This window comes from Chaetodon auriga, chromosome 17 (assembly GCF_051107435.1).
Source record: "Chaetodon auriga isolate fChaAug3 chromosome 17, fChaAug3.hap1, whole genome shotgun sequence".
Lineage (NCBI taxonomy): Eukaryota > Metazoa > Chordata > Actinopteri > Chaetodontiformes > Chaetodontidae > Chaetodon > Chaetodon auriga.
In genome coordinates, this window is record NC_135090.1 from 1881201 (window position 1) to 1901220 (window position 20020).

At 39.6% G+C, this 20020-nt stretch overlaps 1 protein-coding gene across 7 annotated transcripts; it reads left to right on the forward strand.

The window, feature by feature from the left end:
- The first annotated feature begins 1597 nt into the window (after nucleotides 1-1597).
- Nucleotides 1598-18345, forward strand: atat1 (alpha tubulin acetyltransferase 1). Of its 7 annotated transcripts, XM_076754348.1 has the most exons (13): nucleotides 1618-2010; nucleotides 2518-2578; nucleotides 3502-3593; nucleotides 3865-3922; nucleotides 4076-4189; nucleotides 6181-6282; nucleotides 6959-7004; nucleotides 7452-7497; nucleotides 9462-9536; nucleotides 10552-10762; nucleotides 13201-13286; nucleotides 13957-14041; nucleotides 14781-17438. In XM_076754348.1, the coding sequence occupies exons 1-13, from the start codon at nucleotides 1919-1921 to the stop codon at nucleotides 14823-14825; spliced, it is 1113 nt and encodes a 370-aa protein (XP_076610463.1). In that variant the 5' UTR covers nucleotides 1618-1918; the 3' UTR covers nucleotides 14826-17438. The 7 variants fall into 7 exon arrangements, 6 of the variants coding, with proteins under 6 accessions (XP_076610463.1, XP_076610459.1, XP_076610460.1 ...); XR_013078400.1 differs by lacking the exon at nucleotides 7452-7497 and having other exon boundaries at nucleotides 1598-2010; nucleotides 12534-13286; nucleotides 14781-18345; XM_076754344.1 differs by lacking the exon at nucleotides 7452-7497.
- Nucleotides 18346-20020: the final 1675 nt, after the last annotated feature.

Consider the following 20020-nt stretch of genomic DNA (forward strand, 5'->3'; position numbering starts at 1 on the left):
AAATGAAAGGAAAAACCAACATTGTTCCGTGATGAGCATCCAGAACAACTTCAGTGCTCCTCATCATACATTCTTTTATTGTGGAAGCTCTACTGGGGAGATGAACAGCATTCTTCCAAAAGATATTCTCTTATTTGATGATTTGATGTTGGTGGACAGTGCAGTCTAACATGTGACTCCAAAATCTCCCATAAGGTGACTGGATTAGATTGAGATCTGTCAACTGCGAAGGCAACAGATCTGACATGAACCATTAACAGAGCCCCTGTGCCCTGTATCCAAAAATCGATCATCATTTTATTTCTCCACTTATTTTTTCTTAAGATATCACACATCTGTAGCTTCTACCCATTATTACTGATACCAGAGCCACTTCTTCTATTGGTAAATATATTTGTACATAATAATATACTGTTTTATCCATCTGAAAAAAACAGCAAAAGTGTTAGTGTTAATTTTTTTTTTTTTTTTTCAATAAAATGCATGAAGGTTAGAATTGTTGAAACACATGTAATCAAAAGCCTGAGTTAATCAACAGACTGTGCTGTGTAACTGTTCTTCTGTCAGGCCTCAGAATATATTTACTTGCAGCGCCACCATGTGGTACAACTGTTTAGCTAACAGATCACACATGATGCTCCAACGCATGACAGTACAAGTATGGAAAAAGACCCAGCACAATGGTTTACTGACAAAGATTGTTGTACTATGTAGTACTGGGGTGTCTGCTTTTCTGTTTTGTATGATAAGATAAGAATGTGCTCGTGTTGCCACACTATTCATGGAATCTTATCACTCACAATATTATTTGATAGACATGTGTCATTTAAAGGCGTTGGAGCCTGTCCCCAAAATATTGCAAAATAAGTGCACTTTTATTACATTAGCTGGTGCTTGCTAGCTATTATTTAGAAAGGAGTTACATGTTGCTTTTTATTACATTATATTAATTTTACGTTAAATGTATTTGTATGTATTTACAGCACATTAAATGTATCAAAAACTCCAAATCCATTCTCGTTCCTGAACACCACCTAACTGTCCAAAAGAGCTCAGCAGAGAACAGAGGATAAAGGTGTTCAGGGGGTGGGATAGATTGGTAACTTTAGATAAATTTAATGTAAACAAATACACATTTGATATTAAAGACATTATATTATAATGTGTTTCCGGTGTTACTGCTAAAAAGCAGCACGTATCTATTATATATTCGGATTATATGCAGATTTAATTAATAGAATGGCAACATTAGCAAATTATTATCTAGTCATTTAAATAAAAGCAAAAAGCAATAATCTTGTTACTTATTTGCAAATAGTGAAGCTACCTTCGCAAAATTGTAAATCAACCGTCCTGCATGCTTCGACCATTTTACCGTAAAGCTGAGATAAAATGTCCCTTAGCAATTGTGGTAAAATTAAATTAGGGAGCAAAAGTGGGCTGTAATTATTGTTCAACACACGCTCATCTTTTTGTCTTAGTCAGAAACATTTTCAGAGATGTTAATGTATCTGTAACTGAGAGATGATAAATGTTATGTGAGCCCTGTGGTTATGTATCCCTTTAACGCCACTGTCTTTTACACACATTACGGTTTATGTTGCCGGGGAGTGACTCACAATCATAGAGACACAATGGAGCCGCAGTGATAATGTAAATAGAAGGTGCCAGTAATTCACATAGAGCATTATTTGGTGTCACTCAAATTCTGTCAAAATAGCTAATGGTGAAATGCTGTTGTCTTCCGGCAGCTAGAAGCTAGCTAATTGTTTTTGTGTCCGAAACAACTTGGTGAGTGGGATAATCAACAGCCCCGTTTACTAACAGTTAGCTACTGTAGCTAGCTAAGCACCTGCTTGAGCATCGCCACTGGGACTGGCTGTGTTTCCTCTAAAAGACATTTTGATAGAGAGGTATTATGGAGTTTCCTTTTGATATTAACCAATTATTTACCGAGAGGGTCTCCATCTTGGACCAGACCCTTGTTGTGGGTCGTAAATCAGCAGGAAGGTAAGTTTGAAGGTCTAATTTTCCTTTTCTCTTTGTGGTTAGTTACCGTGTTACATTATACTACCAACGTAACGTAACAGTACATTCTCTACACCTCTACTGAGAAAATCTAACCCCAAACTCCATTAAAAAAATCTGTCAGTTTAAACCGATGTGATAAGTGCAATCAAAATGTTTTCATGAAACCTTTGCACTGCGTCATATTTCTTTCGTCTGTGTAAAAAAAAAATAACAGGACAATATTGAGATAATAACTTCATGGTGTGTGTTACACGAATGTCTCTGGGGGGCTGCTTCAGCTCTGATCTGTCCTCCGTTAAAAACAGAGTGAACTCAGTCACAGATGGACACATTCACGCCCATGAGCCCTCTAGGCTTTTGCATGTAGTTGTATTGTGAAAAAGAGGTGGAGCATCCAGAGGAAACCACTGCAAACATAGACGAGACCTTCTCCTTACTGTTTTCTGTAGTGCCTGCTTATCTGACCATGGTCTGTTGTCCTTTCAGGCCAGATCTTCAAGCCCACATAGCCACCGTTATTGATGAACTTGGAAGAGCTTCAGCAAAGGTGAGTCTCTCTAGGTGTGGGAGTATGCATATAATTTTAAATGTTTTTAGTTGATCATTGTTGAGAACAGAAAGGTCTATTCCGTAGGACAGACAACCACCTTTGGCCTTTGTAATAACTTGTACACACTGTGATAGTGACAATCCTGTCATTGAAAGTGCCCCTTCAGAAGTCTGTGGTTTGCACATCGCCAAGGATGTTTCCAAAAAGATATTCAGTGAGATCGATATCATGGGATTTTGGTCGCCATGACATTTGCATAGACTATGTTATAAATGGTTTTGAGAGGAGCAACAGGGCTGTTCTGTCCAGCTTGTTAAAGGCATACTTGTGCACTCAGTACTAGAACAGGAACCTGTCCTGGTTAAATCTGTACAGATTTTGATGCTAAGCTTTCAGTTTATTTAAACCATAACTGATAATATCTTCCTGTTTAACTGTTCTCAGAGGTAACTTAGTCTCTTTCTACCCTTTCAGTTATCAGCCTAGTTGAATCATTGTACAGCATTTCTTTTTCTCCATGTACAAAACAGCTCAAGCGTCAATAAATCTGTTATTGCTCTTTCTTTGGCGGAGACCAGTGTACAAAAATTCCAATAGTAGCCTCTCATTTTTAGCCAATGCTAAAATGACAAATGTCGCCAGCAGCAGGTCATATCACCTGTCAGTAATAAACTTAATAACTTTCTTGGCAGGCCAAAATAAAACTTGTCTGTTGTTGATTTGTATGTCTGTATTCAGCCAAAGACCATTTGTGAGGCAAGAAACTCTTTATCTTGATTCACATTGAACTTTGACATTAGTTATTTGGATCAAGTAACATGTTGAAAAATAAGTTGTTTCTTATTTAACTTATCTGTTATTTCAATGTGATAGTACTATTTCTACACATGTTTGACAGTGTTCATGCTTGTTCTCCACAGGCCCAACAGCTCACAGCACCTATAACAAGCACATCTAAACTGCAATCCCAGAGGCATCAGCTCTACCTGCTGAAGGACGGAGAGAGCAATGGGTATATCTCACATCCTTCCCTCAGCTTTCACTCATTATACACACACATTTTCCACTGCTCAGTTCACCAGCAGTCATACTGAGTCATACTGTGGTCACAATGCATGAACTGTAGTGTTGAGACACATGAGACACTGTGTTTAATGCTCATGGCAGCAGCTCGCCTCAAATCACCCTAATTGGAAACTAAGTTGAGAGCCTTACTCATTACGCTTCCCTTTATACCTCCCTCCACCCTAATCAAACTCTCAAACTCTTTCCTCCACATACAGAGGACGTGGTGTAGTCGTGGGATTTCTTAAGGTCGGCTACAAGAAGCTATTTCTGCTTGTGAGTCACCTTTTTTATTTGGGTCTCATCTTTTTTTTCTTATTTCTGTCTTTTTGGGTCAGCTGTAATTTCACATGCTCCAAGGATTTTATGTCTATGTCTTGCAGTTCTTTTATCAGCTGTATTGGAATGCTTGTTGTGTTTCCTTTTCAGGACCTACAGGGTGTGCACATAGAGGCAGAGCCACTGTGTGTTTTGGATTTCTACATCGCAGACAACTTGCAGCGACATGGTTATGGGCAGGAGCTGTTTGATTTCATGTTGCAGGTAAAGCACTCCTCTCTCTGAGGCATATTACTAGAAACCAGACTCAGTGTAGTGGGGGTGCTATTATAGTCACTTGTACAGGCTCTTCAGTTGAAAACATCTGTGGCCTTGATTGCTTGCCAAATCAGTCTTGTGATGAAACGGAAGACTGTACAGATCTTTTGTCTGTTAGTAACAAAGGGAGGCTGGGTCTGGAATTGTTTTCCCATTGCGAATATGCATGTGAAATGCATGTAAAATGCAAAATGTAAAATTTTATTTTGATGATATGTTCCATTATACCAAAGACCAACTCCTAAGTTAACAAAAGTGTTAATACCTGTCCAAATGATCACACTCAAAGACTGAGGCTGAAAAGAGACAAATGGAGATAGTGGCACAAAAATAAATCCATGAAAACATTGCACTTTGTAAAAACAAAGCACAAATTGTCTAATGATCTGGGAATTGAGGAAATATTCTGCTATACCAGCATCAGGAAGTCAGCTTGGCTCCGTTTTATACGCAGCCTGGCACCACGTCGACGTAACCTTGCCTCACTGGTCAACATGCACACACACCTCAGTGTTTCCTCTAGGATTTTTTTCAGCAGTGGGGGCAGGCTCTCCGGGGAGCCATGGCAGTGTAAACAAATGACACTTGACTGCAGATTTTACTTTTACAACCTATTTATTGAATGGCCAGTTGAAAATTGCGTTTTAAAGGTTGAATTTAAAAAAATAAATAAATAAATAAAACAATAAAATTTAATAAATAAAACAATAAAATTTAATAAATAAAAATAAAAACAATAAATAAATACTTCTTGAGGGGGCTATAGAATCAGTGGCAAAGCTTGCACCCAGGCTCAGAACAATGAATTTTTCTGGGTTAATGCTATCAATTAGTTTACTCACGTTAGCGACACTGAGTTGGCACCAGACCCAGAAACTTAAGCTACCAATATGTTACGTAACGTTAGCTGGCCATCAATATTTTGCGAATGTCTATTTAACTTGTAAAATCTATTATGAGTTATCTTAAGCTAATAAGTCTACCTTTTCTCCGGTAAGTTGCTGCCCTATTTTCCAAGACGACACTCCTCTCTGACTCTCTGACCTGGTGCCTGGGTGCTTGACGTGATGCCACTTTGAAGGCTGCGTTCTCGCGAGTAATTAACGTCAGACTCTGCTGTGAAGCTGGAGACATGTGGCGGTGGTGTATTTGGGACAATAATAAAAAAAAAAAAAAAAGAAATTTGAAGGAGCGGCGGCTAGGATTTAGGAATGGCGGCCCGCCACTCCTAAGTGAATGTAGAGGAAACACTGCACCTGGTATAGTAGCTTGCTTGGTAAAAGCGATCAAACACTTTCTGTTTTTTCAGTGTTAACTCTTTAACCAGTAGCTATATGTTAGATACTCTGTAAAACAGAGAACACACACAGAGCAAACAGAACAATAAGGATGATGTGCTAGAGACAGTCTATCTGTTGCTGCATTTTGGAACAAAAACATCACATAATATCACAATAGTCATTGAATTCATCCCAAATTAACCCTGAGCCCTAAACCAAGTAGATTAAAGGCCTCAGTATGCTTCAAATAAAGGTTTTGTTGTATCGTCCAAAACCCCTTTTCTGGTGGTGAAATCAGGGGAGGCTGCCTCAATTTTTGGTATCTTTTCAAAACAATAATGCCCACTTAACACAGTGATTTGTCAGACGTGTGGAGGTGTAAATGTACCTTTTGTACTGATAATTCAATCTGGGTGTCATGTCCATCCAAGCCTTGAAAGTTCCCCAACTGCCAGTCACCTACATTGTCAATGTGAGCAACACTGAGAACCTTGGATGCCCAAAATATCTTGCACTTCACAACTTTATTGAGAGAAAATGAAAAGCCTGACCAATGTAATACCACTTATCTGCCACCTGCAGTACAGATGATGTCAACAGTTTGTTCCTATGTGCTATTTATCAGTCACTGACTGTTTTCTTGTTTCTCCACTCTAGCACAAGAATTTAGAGCCAGTTGTGATGGCTTACGACAGGCCATCGCCCAAGTTCCTGTCTTTCCTGGCAAAGCATTACTGCCTGACACAAAGTGTTCCACAGGTACAGTCTGTACTTCACTGTCACACTATTAATGTATGTTAACGGTCAGTTCCCTCCTATCTACTCTACATTTTACAAAAGAATCTGCCTGACTGATGTCTCAAAAATATTAGTTTTTCTCAGGGGACCCAAAAGAAATTACATTTGCTTTAATCTGAAAGCATGAAAATCTTTTCTTTCATGTGACTTTCAGTGTGATTTATCCACTCAAAATAGTTATTTTTAACACTGCCTTGCTCTGTCTCTTTGATTTTGGCTTTTTTTAAGGCCTGTGTGTCTGTATTTGGCGTTATGGATGAGGCACTTGTTTGGGAGTAGATCTGTCACTAGCAGTGTATTTGTAGATACAGATAGTATTTGAAGATATTTACCAAATGCGCAGTAAGTGAATGCATTCATATTAAAGTACATATTAGACAAAGATAAATAATAGGAGGGGGAATGACAAAGAGACTGATAAAGATGAGAAGAACAAACAGATTCAGGGGAATGCCAGCAGTTGTCAGTAACAAATGGCTGTACACACAGAGTTACAGACAGATGCAAACTATTAATAAATTGACAATATGATACCTTCTGTATTGTTGTTAAAACAATTCATATTGAAACTTTACTTACAGCAGCCTTTTATCATGAGCAATTTTAGTTATCTTGTCTTTCTTTTTAATCTGTCCAGGTAAATAACTTTGTGGTGTTTGACGGCTTCTTCCTCAACAGATCAGGTAACTATTCCACTACTCTGATCCCATTACTGGTTTTTGTTGTTGTGGAAAATGTGACCAATGAGGTGTGAGCAAGTGGTCATCTTCAAATGTCACGTCCTTACCAGCTGAACCTGTGCTTGGTTGGCATTTGTGGTATTTCTTTATCAGCTTTAAATGTTCTTACCTTTGTTTTGAAAAAAGAAGCCGCACGATGCCAGAACAGCCACATAGTTTTGTGAATACATCAAGTTCAGTTACATAACATATTTTGCATGCTACAGCTTTAAATGGAACTTTTGCTTTTGGCATCAGAACAAATTCATTTTTTTGTTGCACATGTCTACGTGGAAGAAAAAAAGATCCTTCATTAGAGAGATGTAAGTCTGACAACAGGCAGTCAACCCGAGACTGCTGATCTGCTTTTATTTCAGTTCCAAAATCTTTTGTTTCACCAAACTCTCCCAGGCTCGCCCTCCACTCCTCTGACGGATCAGGGGCTGTACGGCTTTTTGTAAGAACTTTTCTATCTCTTTTTATTTTCCTCATCCATCCCAGCATCTTGTCCCCTTCCTTTGTCTCATAAGTAGGCCCATATTATATTCCTGATGTTCTTGGTCTCACTTTTCTCACTTTTGCGTAATTTCTCAGCCAGTTTCAGTTCCTCTTTTCCATCACTTGTATTCACAGTATCTACCTTACAGGTACAGTATACATCATATATTATGCGTCCTATCATAGATTGGACTTACCGTTGCAGGTATAAGAGTATGACACTACCCACAGAGAACCACGACCTGTAGACCACCTTAAACCCCCCCGTTGACCTCCTGACTGTCGAGAGAATGCCTGCCTGTTTCCTGACCCTCCAATGTCTCTAATTGTCTGTCAGTTTTTGATAAAAGCCAATTAAAGGTACTTTGTGTAAGACTCTGCCATCAAAGCACACTAATGTATTCACTGGAATGAGACCATTGTTAAGAAGATAGTTAGCTTCTATATCAGCATCTACACTGCATTTTATAATGTATGCCAAAAGTTTGGATTGCTTTATAGCACGAAGCTGGAAGGGGTGCCATTCTGCCAGCAACAAATGCAGAAGGGTCTGTCTACAGCTCACAGCCTACAAAACAAGGTCAATACAAGGCCAATGGTACAACACCTGCCATCAGGGACAGGCACACCCACAAGTGCTGGAGTAAAAGCTTCTCTATAAAGCATAAAATAGGACAGGCAGTAAGACCGCATAGAAAAGATGCCATGGTATTCTTGTAGCATTTTAGCACATTTTCCTAGAAAGTAACACCTAGCTAAAGAGAGCTGAAGTCCTGACGTCACCTCGGCTGCTGTCCCACTAGCTCTGTAATTCAGCACCATCTCTCTTTGAGGGTTTGTAAAACTGTCTGAAAAAAATGAAGCATGCTCCTAGGGTTTACTGTCCATGTTCAAAAATACATGATCTTCTACAAGTAGTTGCTGGTAGAATTCTAAACACTTTATGATTCAACAAATAATTTCTAAACTTTCAAAAATGTACACCTTCCATTTTTTCTAAGTTTTATTTGCATCATAGTGCAAAAATAAGTTGTAATTGTTGGTGTCTATAATATCCACCCAAAGTCCCATCTAATATTATATTTCCAAATGTTAAGCTTGCCCTGCAATCGACTGGCAACCAGTTCAGGGTGTACCCCGCCTCTTGCCCGTTGACCGCTGGGATAGGCTCCAGGTGTTGTACCTTTTGAGTGCCTACTGCTTGGTACTCATGGACATGTTTTGTAGTGACTGTAAGCCGGATAGATCACTTGGCAAACGAAACCAAAGCTTTTCGAAATGTAGTGGCAGATCATGGAGAAGCTAACTGTTGTTTTTCAACACAGATAAGAACCGAGGACAAGGCAAAAGGAAGCAAGGGAATGTCTGATATATGTCATAAATTTAAGAAACATTGATACTTATGATAGGGTTGGTGTCAGATTGAGGCTACCAATCATTTTAACCAGAATTCCCTTTATTGGTGTCAAATTCACCTAAGTGAATTTGCTAAAGATGAATTAAGCAGCATATTTAAGTTTAAACTCTGCTTCAAAAAAGCGTTTGGATATTGGACTTTGATTATACTTCTCAAGTAACAATGAACAGGAGCAGCAGTTTCGTATAGATAAATAAAAGTGCAGTATGTTGAGTCTTTGAACACTAATGTTTGTCTTAGTTCAGTCTTAGTTTGTTCTAGGAGAAAGTTTCCATTATTGAAGATCTCATGACCACTATGTGAATTCTGTTTTAGGATTTATCTTAAAGCTTTCACAACCAATATTCAAGCTTTCACCCCTAGGTAATTTTCTGGTACTGGCAGAGGAAATACAGTTAATGTGTAACTTGCACAGGACAGTGTGGAGGGCTGTATGGCAGGGGGAGGGAGGGAGATCCCATCATGTTCTGTTTTTGTCCCTCCTCTAAGTGTGTTCTCCTCCACAGCAGCCCAGTTGAGAAAGGTTCCCCTAAAAAAGCCAGACGGAGAGATCAAACCCTACTCTTTAACGGAGAGAGAAGGTAAATAGTCTCTTGGTCCCTGTTCCTCTTGTGCCATAGATAAAAGAGTTACTTATATTTTTATAGCCCTGCATTATAAAGGTATTTCTTACAAGATTTGACCATTTACAGGGGTCAGCCAAGATCTAACTAATCAGCAATCTCAACATATTCATACATCATTCTGTTACAAAGCCAACCTCTGATAAATATTCAAACTAAATACAATAATTACTTGTTTAGTTCCTAATTAGGTACAGCAGTTTTGATAGTTAAGACTGAACTTCCCAAGTTTGTATGAAAGATGATGGGTAGTTTTATTGTCTGAAGGAAGAAACAAAGACAAAGAAAAATTAAATTGAACAAGCACAAGTGAAATTACAATTCCTTGAGACAGAATATCCAACATTAGAAAACTACATTTCTAATGTAGATTATTAATGAACCGATGAGCGTATTCACTGTCATTTTTACAGTAAGATGATTGAAATTGAGACTTTGACTCAAGAGCTACTCGACCAGGTTTGAAAATTGTCTTCTGTGGCTTGCAGTCTGAAAGTATGAAAAAGATAACTCTAAAGGTGTCATCAGGATGAGCATTTAACAGACACAAAATATGCTGTGAAGATGCATATTTAGGGTAGGATCCACTGTTTTCAGAGTTTGACACATATGAGGGGCTCAAAATAAACATATCTCAGCCTCTGCTGCTTCAATTTTTACCATCTTTTTCTTATCTGTCTGTTGCAAGTTGTCTTTATAGCAGTACACTACTAAATTGGTGGAGTGCTCTGTAATAACTTAACAATGATGCCTGTGCACAAAACATCGCCTCGCCATTTATGTCTTCCCCACTGCTCAGCTGGCCATATAGAATAAGTCTTTTCAGTTGTTGCTTGAAGAGAATGACTGCAGCACCAGTCACTGAATCATAAGCATCTACAGTTGATTGCAGTTTTTTTTTAATAATAACATTTTATCTCTTTCAAGTTTGCATATAAATAAAGTCACTGTGTAGAATTATTTCCCTGTCCAGTGGTACGACAGGAGCAGCGGGTTCCTCCCTGGCCGTTTGCTCCTCACTCCCCCCAGCGGTCGGTATCCTCCCAGTGCTCCCACTCCCTCAGCGTGGGATCCTCTCCGAGGAGGGTGCTTGCTCGAGCCGCCCCAGCTTCTGCCCCCGGGAGCAGCAGGGATCAGAGCCCACAGTCCCCTCTCATCGATCGCTGCAGGGCAAGATGCACCAGGTAAGAAATGACACACATCCAGCCCTTCTGCGCAGATTCACAGGTATTAACATCAATGTAATTTATATCTGGATGGTCTGTTCTTCAAAAGAATTCTCATGTAAATGCAGGATGGACATGCACATTTTACATATTTTGATGAGACTCATTCAAGTGGAAATGCAGTCTGTGTTGGCCTTAGTGTTTCTTCCCACAGGGCAGGTTTGTCTCTGTTTCTGTTATTGCAGGCAGTGTGTTGTCATTGCAGTTACAATTACCATCACTGCAAGGGAGATATGCTGTCATGCTTCATCAAGGCAGTACCAGTATTCTACAGTTTATTACTGCCATGTTACTGCTTTATTAAATGTCCTCCATATTCCATGGATTCCACCCATAGCATTGTAACATTTAATGTTCAAGGTTCCAGGATGTCACCCACTCAGTACACTGTCCACAGTAATAACAGATAGAACTAGAGAAGCACAGACTTCAGTGTAAACTTCACAGTCAATATTATTGCTTGTTCTTTGGAAAGGGTCAAGTTCTTCTTTAATATTTCTGCTGGAGTTTATTGCTGACAATACACATTGGAATGTGAGTAAGAGTATAATTAGTTGCATGATATGTGTGTATTTACATTTCCATAGCAACACCATAGTTTGAGGGAAAAAAAGCATTGTTACAGTTGTGGTGGTGTTACAATCGCACCAGTTCTCCCATGAAACCACTGTGCTGCATAAGTGTTTATAATGAGGTCTGTGAATCATACAGAGTAATCCAAGTTTCTCAGAGCCTGCCTCAGGCATGATTTTCATCTTGTCACCCTGTTTTTGCAGCTGCCTTTCCCCTCAAATGAATAAAGAAGTTCTCATTTGCTGCAGACTCAGAAGAGACTAGCAGTCTCAAAGCTTTCATTGCTTGATAGTGCAAAAACAGCTGCCTTTTGCTGTGTTGGACCACTGCAATCCAGGAGAATTCCAGACAAATTCAAATTTCACCCAGTCTAATAATCTGACAGGCCCTGCCAAGTAGTGGTGACAACATGCTTTTTCCACACCCTGTGCAACGGTGATGTACAGTGGTATTATAATACCACACTACATCCTGCTACATTCAGTGTGGTTAGCTGTTCAAAAGACTTTATAACTAGTGTGGAATTTTTCTTTAAATGCAGCGTAGTTATCGCAGGGCTGCTTGTCGTCCTGATGATGATTCTCTTTGTTTAACAGATTCAAATTATGTCTGAAATCAAGTGCTCAAGTGTACAAACACATATTAAACCATCCATTGAAGCCCCATTCAGTTATGATATCCTGGTTGCCAAAGTGTGTGTGCCTGAGTTACCCCGATATTTCTGTGTGCATCTCTTGGTATTTATTGATGTTGAAATGCTGTATTGTATGTAGTGTTTTAATACCCGTTATGAATAAGGTGTTGTGGCAACAAAGTGGGAAGTGTTGTGCATAGAAGCCTGCACGATACCTTACAGCATGCAGAAGGCTGATGTTAGTGCCAGATTTGCACAGCTTGGCAGAGGGATGCTGCATTCCTCTCATTAGTCACTTATTGTGTCCAGCACAAAGACACCACCCTAACTTTCTCCTACTTATTTGTTCTGCTCGACCAAAGCTTTCTAAACAGTCTCTTTCTCTTGCTTTCCCTCCCCATTATTTTTTGTTCGCTCATTCCACCCTATTTATCTTCTTTTACCCTTCTTTTTAATTATGTTAATGTGTTAATCTGTCTCCTCTTTTCACTGTCATCATTGTCTATGTTAATACTTCAATAGTTCACTTAATAGATCTCAGCTGGGCTTCCATTGACCGGCCTCTGACTGGCACCGTAACTTCTTCCCTTTTAAAGGAATGGCTGTGGTGTCTTAATAGATCAATAGATAGCCTATTTCTGTGGCAAGGAGAGGGGGAGTCTGCTGTGGTTAGAATGATTATTTGACTCAAACAGAGAGAGGACAGACTTCCTTAAGCTTTTTTTTAAATGTAGTTATCTGTCCAGCAGAGGGGAACATGATGGCTCTGTCTTATCTGCTTGCCTTTTTGTAGAACCCATTAAACTATCTGCCACAAAACCAAACATGTGAGATTTCCTTTTGTCATGTAACTGTCATGCACAAATTAGTGTTAACCTGATTGGTTGGTATAAGATAATGATGCACCTTCTATTCCAAAATCTTAATTCCATTTTCTGGCCTTTCATTTTTATGCATTTGATTTTATTGATACACCATGTTTGCATTTTTGTCCTTGTTTCTGTTTTGTTATATTTTGTTTATACTCAGTTTTATAATTATGTCCTTTTCCTTTGTTCCCCATATTTTCTTACTTTTTTCTTTTTTGAATCTATTTTGGCCTGTCCTCTGTCACTTTGTTTTTTCCTGCTCTGTACATTTTTGGTTTTCTTCTCATCCTCCTTGCTGGCTGTTACCATTTCTCTGGTAGCCAACAGGGTCTAGTTGCCAGAAGCAGCCTGTACAGTCGGCACATGGAGAGCAAAGCTGTTGGACTGCTGGACAGACACTTGCCAGGTATGGTTTAGTGAGGATATTGATGGCAGTTAATGACATTGTTATACTCATTGAAATTTTACTGGCCATATCAGTCATATTGGAGAGGATGCTTGATTAATGAGTTATAGTGGTCATCATGTTTTAATGTTACATGGTCAAAAAGTTATGTTCACTCATTTATTATTATAGTCATGATGTAACTTCAACCTCAGCTGCAGCCATCAGTGTGAATTCATTTAAAGGAATACTTCACTCTATAATGAAACTGCAGTCATCATTTACTCTAACAGTGTCAGCCGAAAGCTCTTTGTTGTTTGCACTCAAGGTTGATCTGAATCTGAAGTCATTAAGCTGTTTGGGGAAAAATAGAGCTTTAATGTTTTTGCTTAAGCATAAGTTAGAAGAGGCTTTCATTTTAGGGTGAACTATCGATTTAATGAGCCCTGAATTTTGAACAGGTATGTATTGGTTAATACTAACCTGGCTTTCAGTGAGGAAAGTTTGCCAAGGTGAAGGTGAAGTTTTTTTCATGGGGTGTTCAGACTTAAAGATGCTGAATGTTGCTCTCTGTGGCTTCGATCCTAAGTAAACAATATATAAATCTAAATAAAAACCACCCTGAGTGAATCACTAGAGTCAGGCAGCACTGCTCTCCTTCCTCATGTTTTAGTCCCTTGTGCCTCCTCAGGTCTGAGACCAGTGGGGGATCAGTCATATGCACTGGGATACACAGACACACACAGGTTGACCAGTATTCACACACCACAAAGCAGGTATTTACACTACTGCACTAGACAACTGAACATTTAACTTGTCATTGTCACGGAGGTTAACAAGCATGAAAGAAGAAAACTAGGAGGTTTAGTGGCTCACCCTATGTGCAGACATTTGTAGCTAAAACACACCGTAAAGGAGAATGTCCTCACCAGAACAAAGACAGCATTGGTTGTTTGCTAAAACCTTACAGCTGCAGTTATAGCTCTATGCAGATACTGTAAATGTAAACGTTACTGTGGCTACCGTAGGTTGTCGAGGCTTGCAGAGAAGGTAATGCATGAGGTCCCACACAACAAACAAGGTGATTTGTCTATCCAAGTTCCTGAGGGGAGGAGGGTTTGGAACCAAAATGAAAAAATGTGTTAATGTTCAGTCCAAGCATAAAAGAATCAGCCACATCACTAAATGTGATACAACTGGATTTGAAATTGTCCAGTGGCCCTAAACCAGACTAAACCTTAAACATGAAACCAGCAGCCGAGGAAAAAATCATATGCATATGGTTTCAACAATTTTCATATGGCTGTATGGTTCTTTTGGAAGGCAAAGACAAAAGACCTGTTATGTAGTTTAGGTAGGAGGACTTGTTGTGCTTTCTGCATTGTGTTTCAGTTGTGTATGTCTGCACATAGAGTTATTATGCAGCTCATTTTATCAAAATTTTTAGCCAGCATTTGCCTCTACCTTCATCCTTACTTTTCCTTCCACTGACCCTGTACTGTCATGCCCCTTCAGGTCCCAGCCTCTCTCACTTCCATCTCTGTCTTCATCCAAGAATGATGACATCTGTAGCCAGACCTTCCTAGACAGCAAAAAGACACACCTGGATACAGATGCTGAAGCCCTTTGTACTGAAGAGGAGATGAGGATGTTGGACAGTCCAAAGTGTCAAGCAGGAGACATGTTGGTCAACTGGAGACATTTGTTGGAGAAGGAGAGTGACAGAAGCAGACGAGGCTGGTCGTGGACTGTAGGAGACAACTGCTACACTGCCCAGTGGGTGAAGCATAAGCAGGAATACAGGAGCACCCGTCCCTGGTGATCAGGAGCTGCTTCTGTGACAATTACCAGAATTTAAATATTATTTAAATGTTGCTGCAGAAAAGTGTTATTTCATATTGAATTCTTAGACCATTCATTGCTTTAGGACGAATAAGTGCTAAAGCAGAAATTCAGTGTGATCTTAAGAGGTGTTCAGTAATATTGATGCAGTGATTTCTTGGCCAAGTGCTGAGAGCTCTAGCTTTCAAAGTTCACTTCAGGGCCCAGACTCTCCTAGTCTTTCTGGTTTAAAAGAGGCACAGTGATGTATTTCTTAGGTGGTTTCCAAGATAAGTCATTTAAGTGCACACCAGTTGGTTGACCAAACTGGTGTGAGGAGCCATATATGGAGCTGTTTAGACACCACTGGTATTAATGCAGCAATATTGAAGTAGAAATTTCTAACCAAAGGAGCACTAGCTTTCAGCACTCAGTTGTGGTTGCTGCGTAGACTAAGGGTTGTCAGTGCACTTCAAATGAAATATTTGTCAGTGATTGTCTAACAGTGTCTGAAACCCTCTGTACAATAGCTGAATTGGAGGGCTGTGTTCAAATGCGTTCAGAGGTTTCAATTAAAAGCATCAGTAAATACAGAATGCTTTGTTGTTGCATTTGACAACAAATACTGTGCAAGAGTTGCTGAATTTATCCCAAATTGACCCAGAATCTGAAACAAAAAAGTATATCAATGGTCTGTAGTCAGATTGTCTCACACCATCTCTTCAGCAGTGGAGTCAGGGAGTGGCTGTGTCAGATTTTTTAACTTTTGTCATGGCACAGCTTGTACTGATAAAATGTTTTGTTTCTGAGGTCTGGGGCAGGGGTGGGGAACTTTTTCCTATCAAAGGCTATGTAAATTTGGGGAACATCCTTTGGGTGCCATGCTAAATTATTCAGCGTATATATCACGCTTACTTCAATGGCATGGCTGGAACTGCTTCTCTTTTGCGAGGCGTCTGATGTCAGATGGCAATGATAATGATGATGCTACATGCAGCTATCTTGTGCTGAGCTCTGCGGTAATTCCATGCTCAAAACTGTCAAGTTGGACAGTATTTGTTATGTCTGTTGTTTCATCACAGGCCAGAAGGGGAAAAAAATGTAAATTTTTTGTCCTTCAGTGTTTTTTCAACATCCTCTGCAGTATCTGTAATCTGCTCTGCCAAGGTTCTTGGAGACAAACTGACATTTTGCAACATTTTTACTTTGTCTGGTGCAAGCAGCTCCATAGCAGCAACAAGGTACTCCTTCACAGATTCTCCCACTGAATGAACTTTCTGCTTCTTAGCTATTAGCTCACTCACCACAAAACTTGCCTACATAACACTGTCTCTTGTCACAATGTGGTTTTGTGAAAGTTACTTGTTGGGCATCCAAGCTCCACCAAAGAGCATTAACTTTATTAATGTGCATTAGTCCTTGCAGCTCATCCAGTTTAGCATGTTTAGAGCTCTAATAAAGACATCAAGGTTGGCTTTTTTCATCATCATGACCCCACAAACTAAGTACATTTGCTTACCTTTTACTTCATTTAAAAGAGATAATTGCTTGTCCATTTCCCTTGGAAAGTGCAACACTCAGAGAGACAGTCACCATGATGCATGTAATTAGTAACGTAAATGCTACGTGCATGGTGCGTTTCTGTGACCGTGACCGGGACAAGCATACAGCCAGAAGGGACTACCCAGAATGATATCTTAATCGACTTTTTGTTTCTTTTATCACAGAAAAAAGGTATGCACTATCTAGAGTTGAGTTTTTCTATCTCTGAGTTGCTTGTTTTGTATTTATTGATCGCTTCGCAGGCATGATCATAAGATCTCCCTGCAAAACCCTCAAGTCCAAGAGGCTGGAGGTGTCCCACTCCAGGTCATGGGGATTTTAATACCACTACGCCTTATGGTCGCACCAACTACTAACAGGCCACAGCCTATGCTGAATGCCTTGACTGCCAACAAGAAAACTATGCAAGCCCTACCTGATCCTTGCTGAGCTGTGCTAACTTTCCCCCATCACTCCACCTATTCTCTGCAGTCTCCTCTTATTCAACAACCTATGCACTGAGCTTGGGTGGTTTCAGTTCATTTACGTTAAAAATTGACCCAGATAGAAACTAAACCAAAGTTCCTCAGGGATGAGTGTTTTTCATACACTGTCCATCACTTATCACTTATGTCCATCACAACATATGCATTGACAACCAATCAGAATTCAGAATGACAAATTATGCGCGTGACACTTTCTAAAACACAATTAAACAATGATAAACATTTGATGCAGTGATTGGTCACATGTGCAGAGGAGTGAAATGGGTTTTAATGTTTGGCCCTTTATAAGTGAAGCTGAGATTATAAAAAAAAAAGGAAAGAAAGAAAAGTGGTGGGGTTAGTAACATGGTAAAACCTGATGGCACATAGCAATGGAACAACTTTCTACTTCCCAAAAAAATAGTGCCAATGAAAGCTGTTGAATTTCCATTCATGTCCAGTGTGCTGGGGTTGAGGTACAAGGTTCTGACACATATCCATGACCTTGGCACAAAAAACTAAAACTATCTCCACAGCAATAAATGAGAAAGAACAAAAAATCTGATATGCAGGGCTTTTGTAAGAGGACTGAATCTGGAATTTTCAGGCATTTTGGTGCCAAACAGCATCTATCTATCTTGTTCTATTTTGTTAAAACAAACTGAACTAAAGGAGTAAACATCAGAATTCATATTACCTGTGAATGGTGCTTATGTGCTAATGTCCTTAGAATCAATATATAAGTCAGTATTCCATGATTGACAGCACTAATGCTAACACACAGGATGATTCAAAGGATGGAAGCTCTGTTTACCCTTGAGACTTCACTGAGGTGGAGTTTATCAGCTGATGGAGTGGTGAGTTACAGCAGAATTACTGGAATGTACGAAGTGGTGACCAAGTGGAAACCACTGGAAGCAGACATTTTCACAAAGGAAACAAAAGCAAGACACGCTACCTTCCATAGTTGGCAGGTTAACCAGTTTATTTTGATGTGTTACCAATGGTTGCCAATTACCTTGAATTTCTGTATTGTTTTCAGAGCAATGAAATCTTTAGACTGAAAAACAACCTTTCTAAACAAGATGGGAGAAAGGTTTAGTTCAAGTTCTGAGCCATGTTGACATCTTCAGGGCCACTGCAGGAGCAGCGTGCAGTGCATACTGTGGTGATGTTGTTTTACTGTATTTATGACAGTAATAAATTAATAAAGCAACTGACTAGTCCTGAGACTGTTTGAGCCACATTTTCTGTGTTTATTCACCCAGCTCTTGGATCTTTTGGCAGTGATTCAGCTTGCTGCTGCTACTTGGCAGTACTAAGCAAGTGTTTGCAAACTCAAACATCATTGAACAGATAAACACCTTCGCCATGCTGTGGAAAGTTTTAAGGCCCTGTCAAGTTTTCCACATTTTGTTATGTTTCATACTTAAAATGGATATAATTCATTTTTTTCCATTAATGTACAAGCAATACTCCACAATGACAAAGCAAAATGTGTTTTTGCAGTTTTTGTAATTTTAGTAAAACTAAAAGACTGAAATATGCCATCTTCATAAGTATTCAGACACTTTGTTATGACACACACTTGTCCTCTGGTGTATCCCACTTCTATCAGTGGTCCTTGAGACGCTTCTACAACTTGATTGGAGTCCACCTGCACCTAATTGAATTCATTGGACATAATTAGGAAAGGCACACACCTGTATTGGCTGTTCATTTGGGATGGGATCACCAAAGACACATGTTAATGCAAGGTGTTAACAGGCCTTCTCTCACAGTTGATAGTGTCTAGCAGAGTGAAAACCAAGCTATGAGGTTGAGAGAATCTGTTGTAGACCTGCAAGATGGGATTATGTCAAAAACACATCTCAGAAAGGATACAAGGATACAACATACAAATAACAAAAAGTTTGGAACTACCAACAGTCTTTCTAGATCTGGCCACTCAGCCAAACTGAGCAATCGGGGACAAAGAGCCTCCCTTGGTCAGACAAGTAACCATGAACCCATTGGTCAGTATGAAGGAGATCCAGAGTTGCTTTGTGGAGATGGATTAAATTTACAGATGGACAACCATCAGCACTCCATTTGTATGGTAGAGTAGCCAGACAGAAGTCATTCCTCACTAAAAAGTCAGTGCTGAGAGTTTGCTAAAAGGCGCCTGTATGATTCTCAGACCATGAGAAGCAAAATCCTGACTGACGAAACAAAGAATGAACTATGTGGCCACATTTCCCAGCTGCATGTGTGGAGGACACCACACACTCAGCATCCCCTCATTAATACCATGCCTACAGTCAAACACAGTGGTGATGCTGTGGTGCCAGCATCATGCTAGAGGGATACTGAGTGAAAACTTTTTTCCAAACTGCTCACGATCTCAGGCTAGGGCAGAGATTTACATTTCAACAAGACAACAACCTAAAGCATACCAAAAAAACACAAGAGCCGCTTCAGTAAAAGTCCTGGAGTGGTCCACCTGAACCTGAACCTGAACCATATAGAGCAGTAGTTGTAATTGTACCATTAGCTACGATTTTGACACACTCAGTACCTTTATATAATAACATACATGGTAAATCTAATCACTATTGTTTCTTGTTGTTGTTGCAATTTCTATTATTATTACCTGGCCTGGGAATACCTTAGGATCCCCCAGGAGGAGCTGTAGCTGTATCATAGCAAAAAGGAGTCAAGGGGTCTTTGTTGGACCTGCCTCAACCGTAATGTGGCCCCGTGTAAATGGCAGAAAACAGATAAATTAATGAAAAAACACTGAATGAAAGAAACGATTGACCACACCAGAATGAACTGTCCACATACAGTAACAGAGCTAAAACAGTCAATTCAAATGACTGGATTTTATCAGTGTATTGATTTAAGGCAAGGACTGCAGTGCAGAAT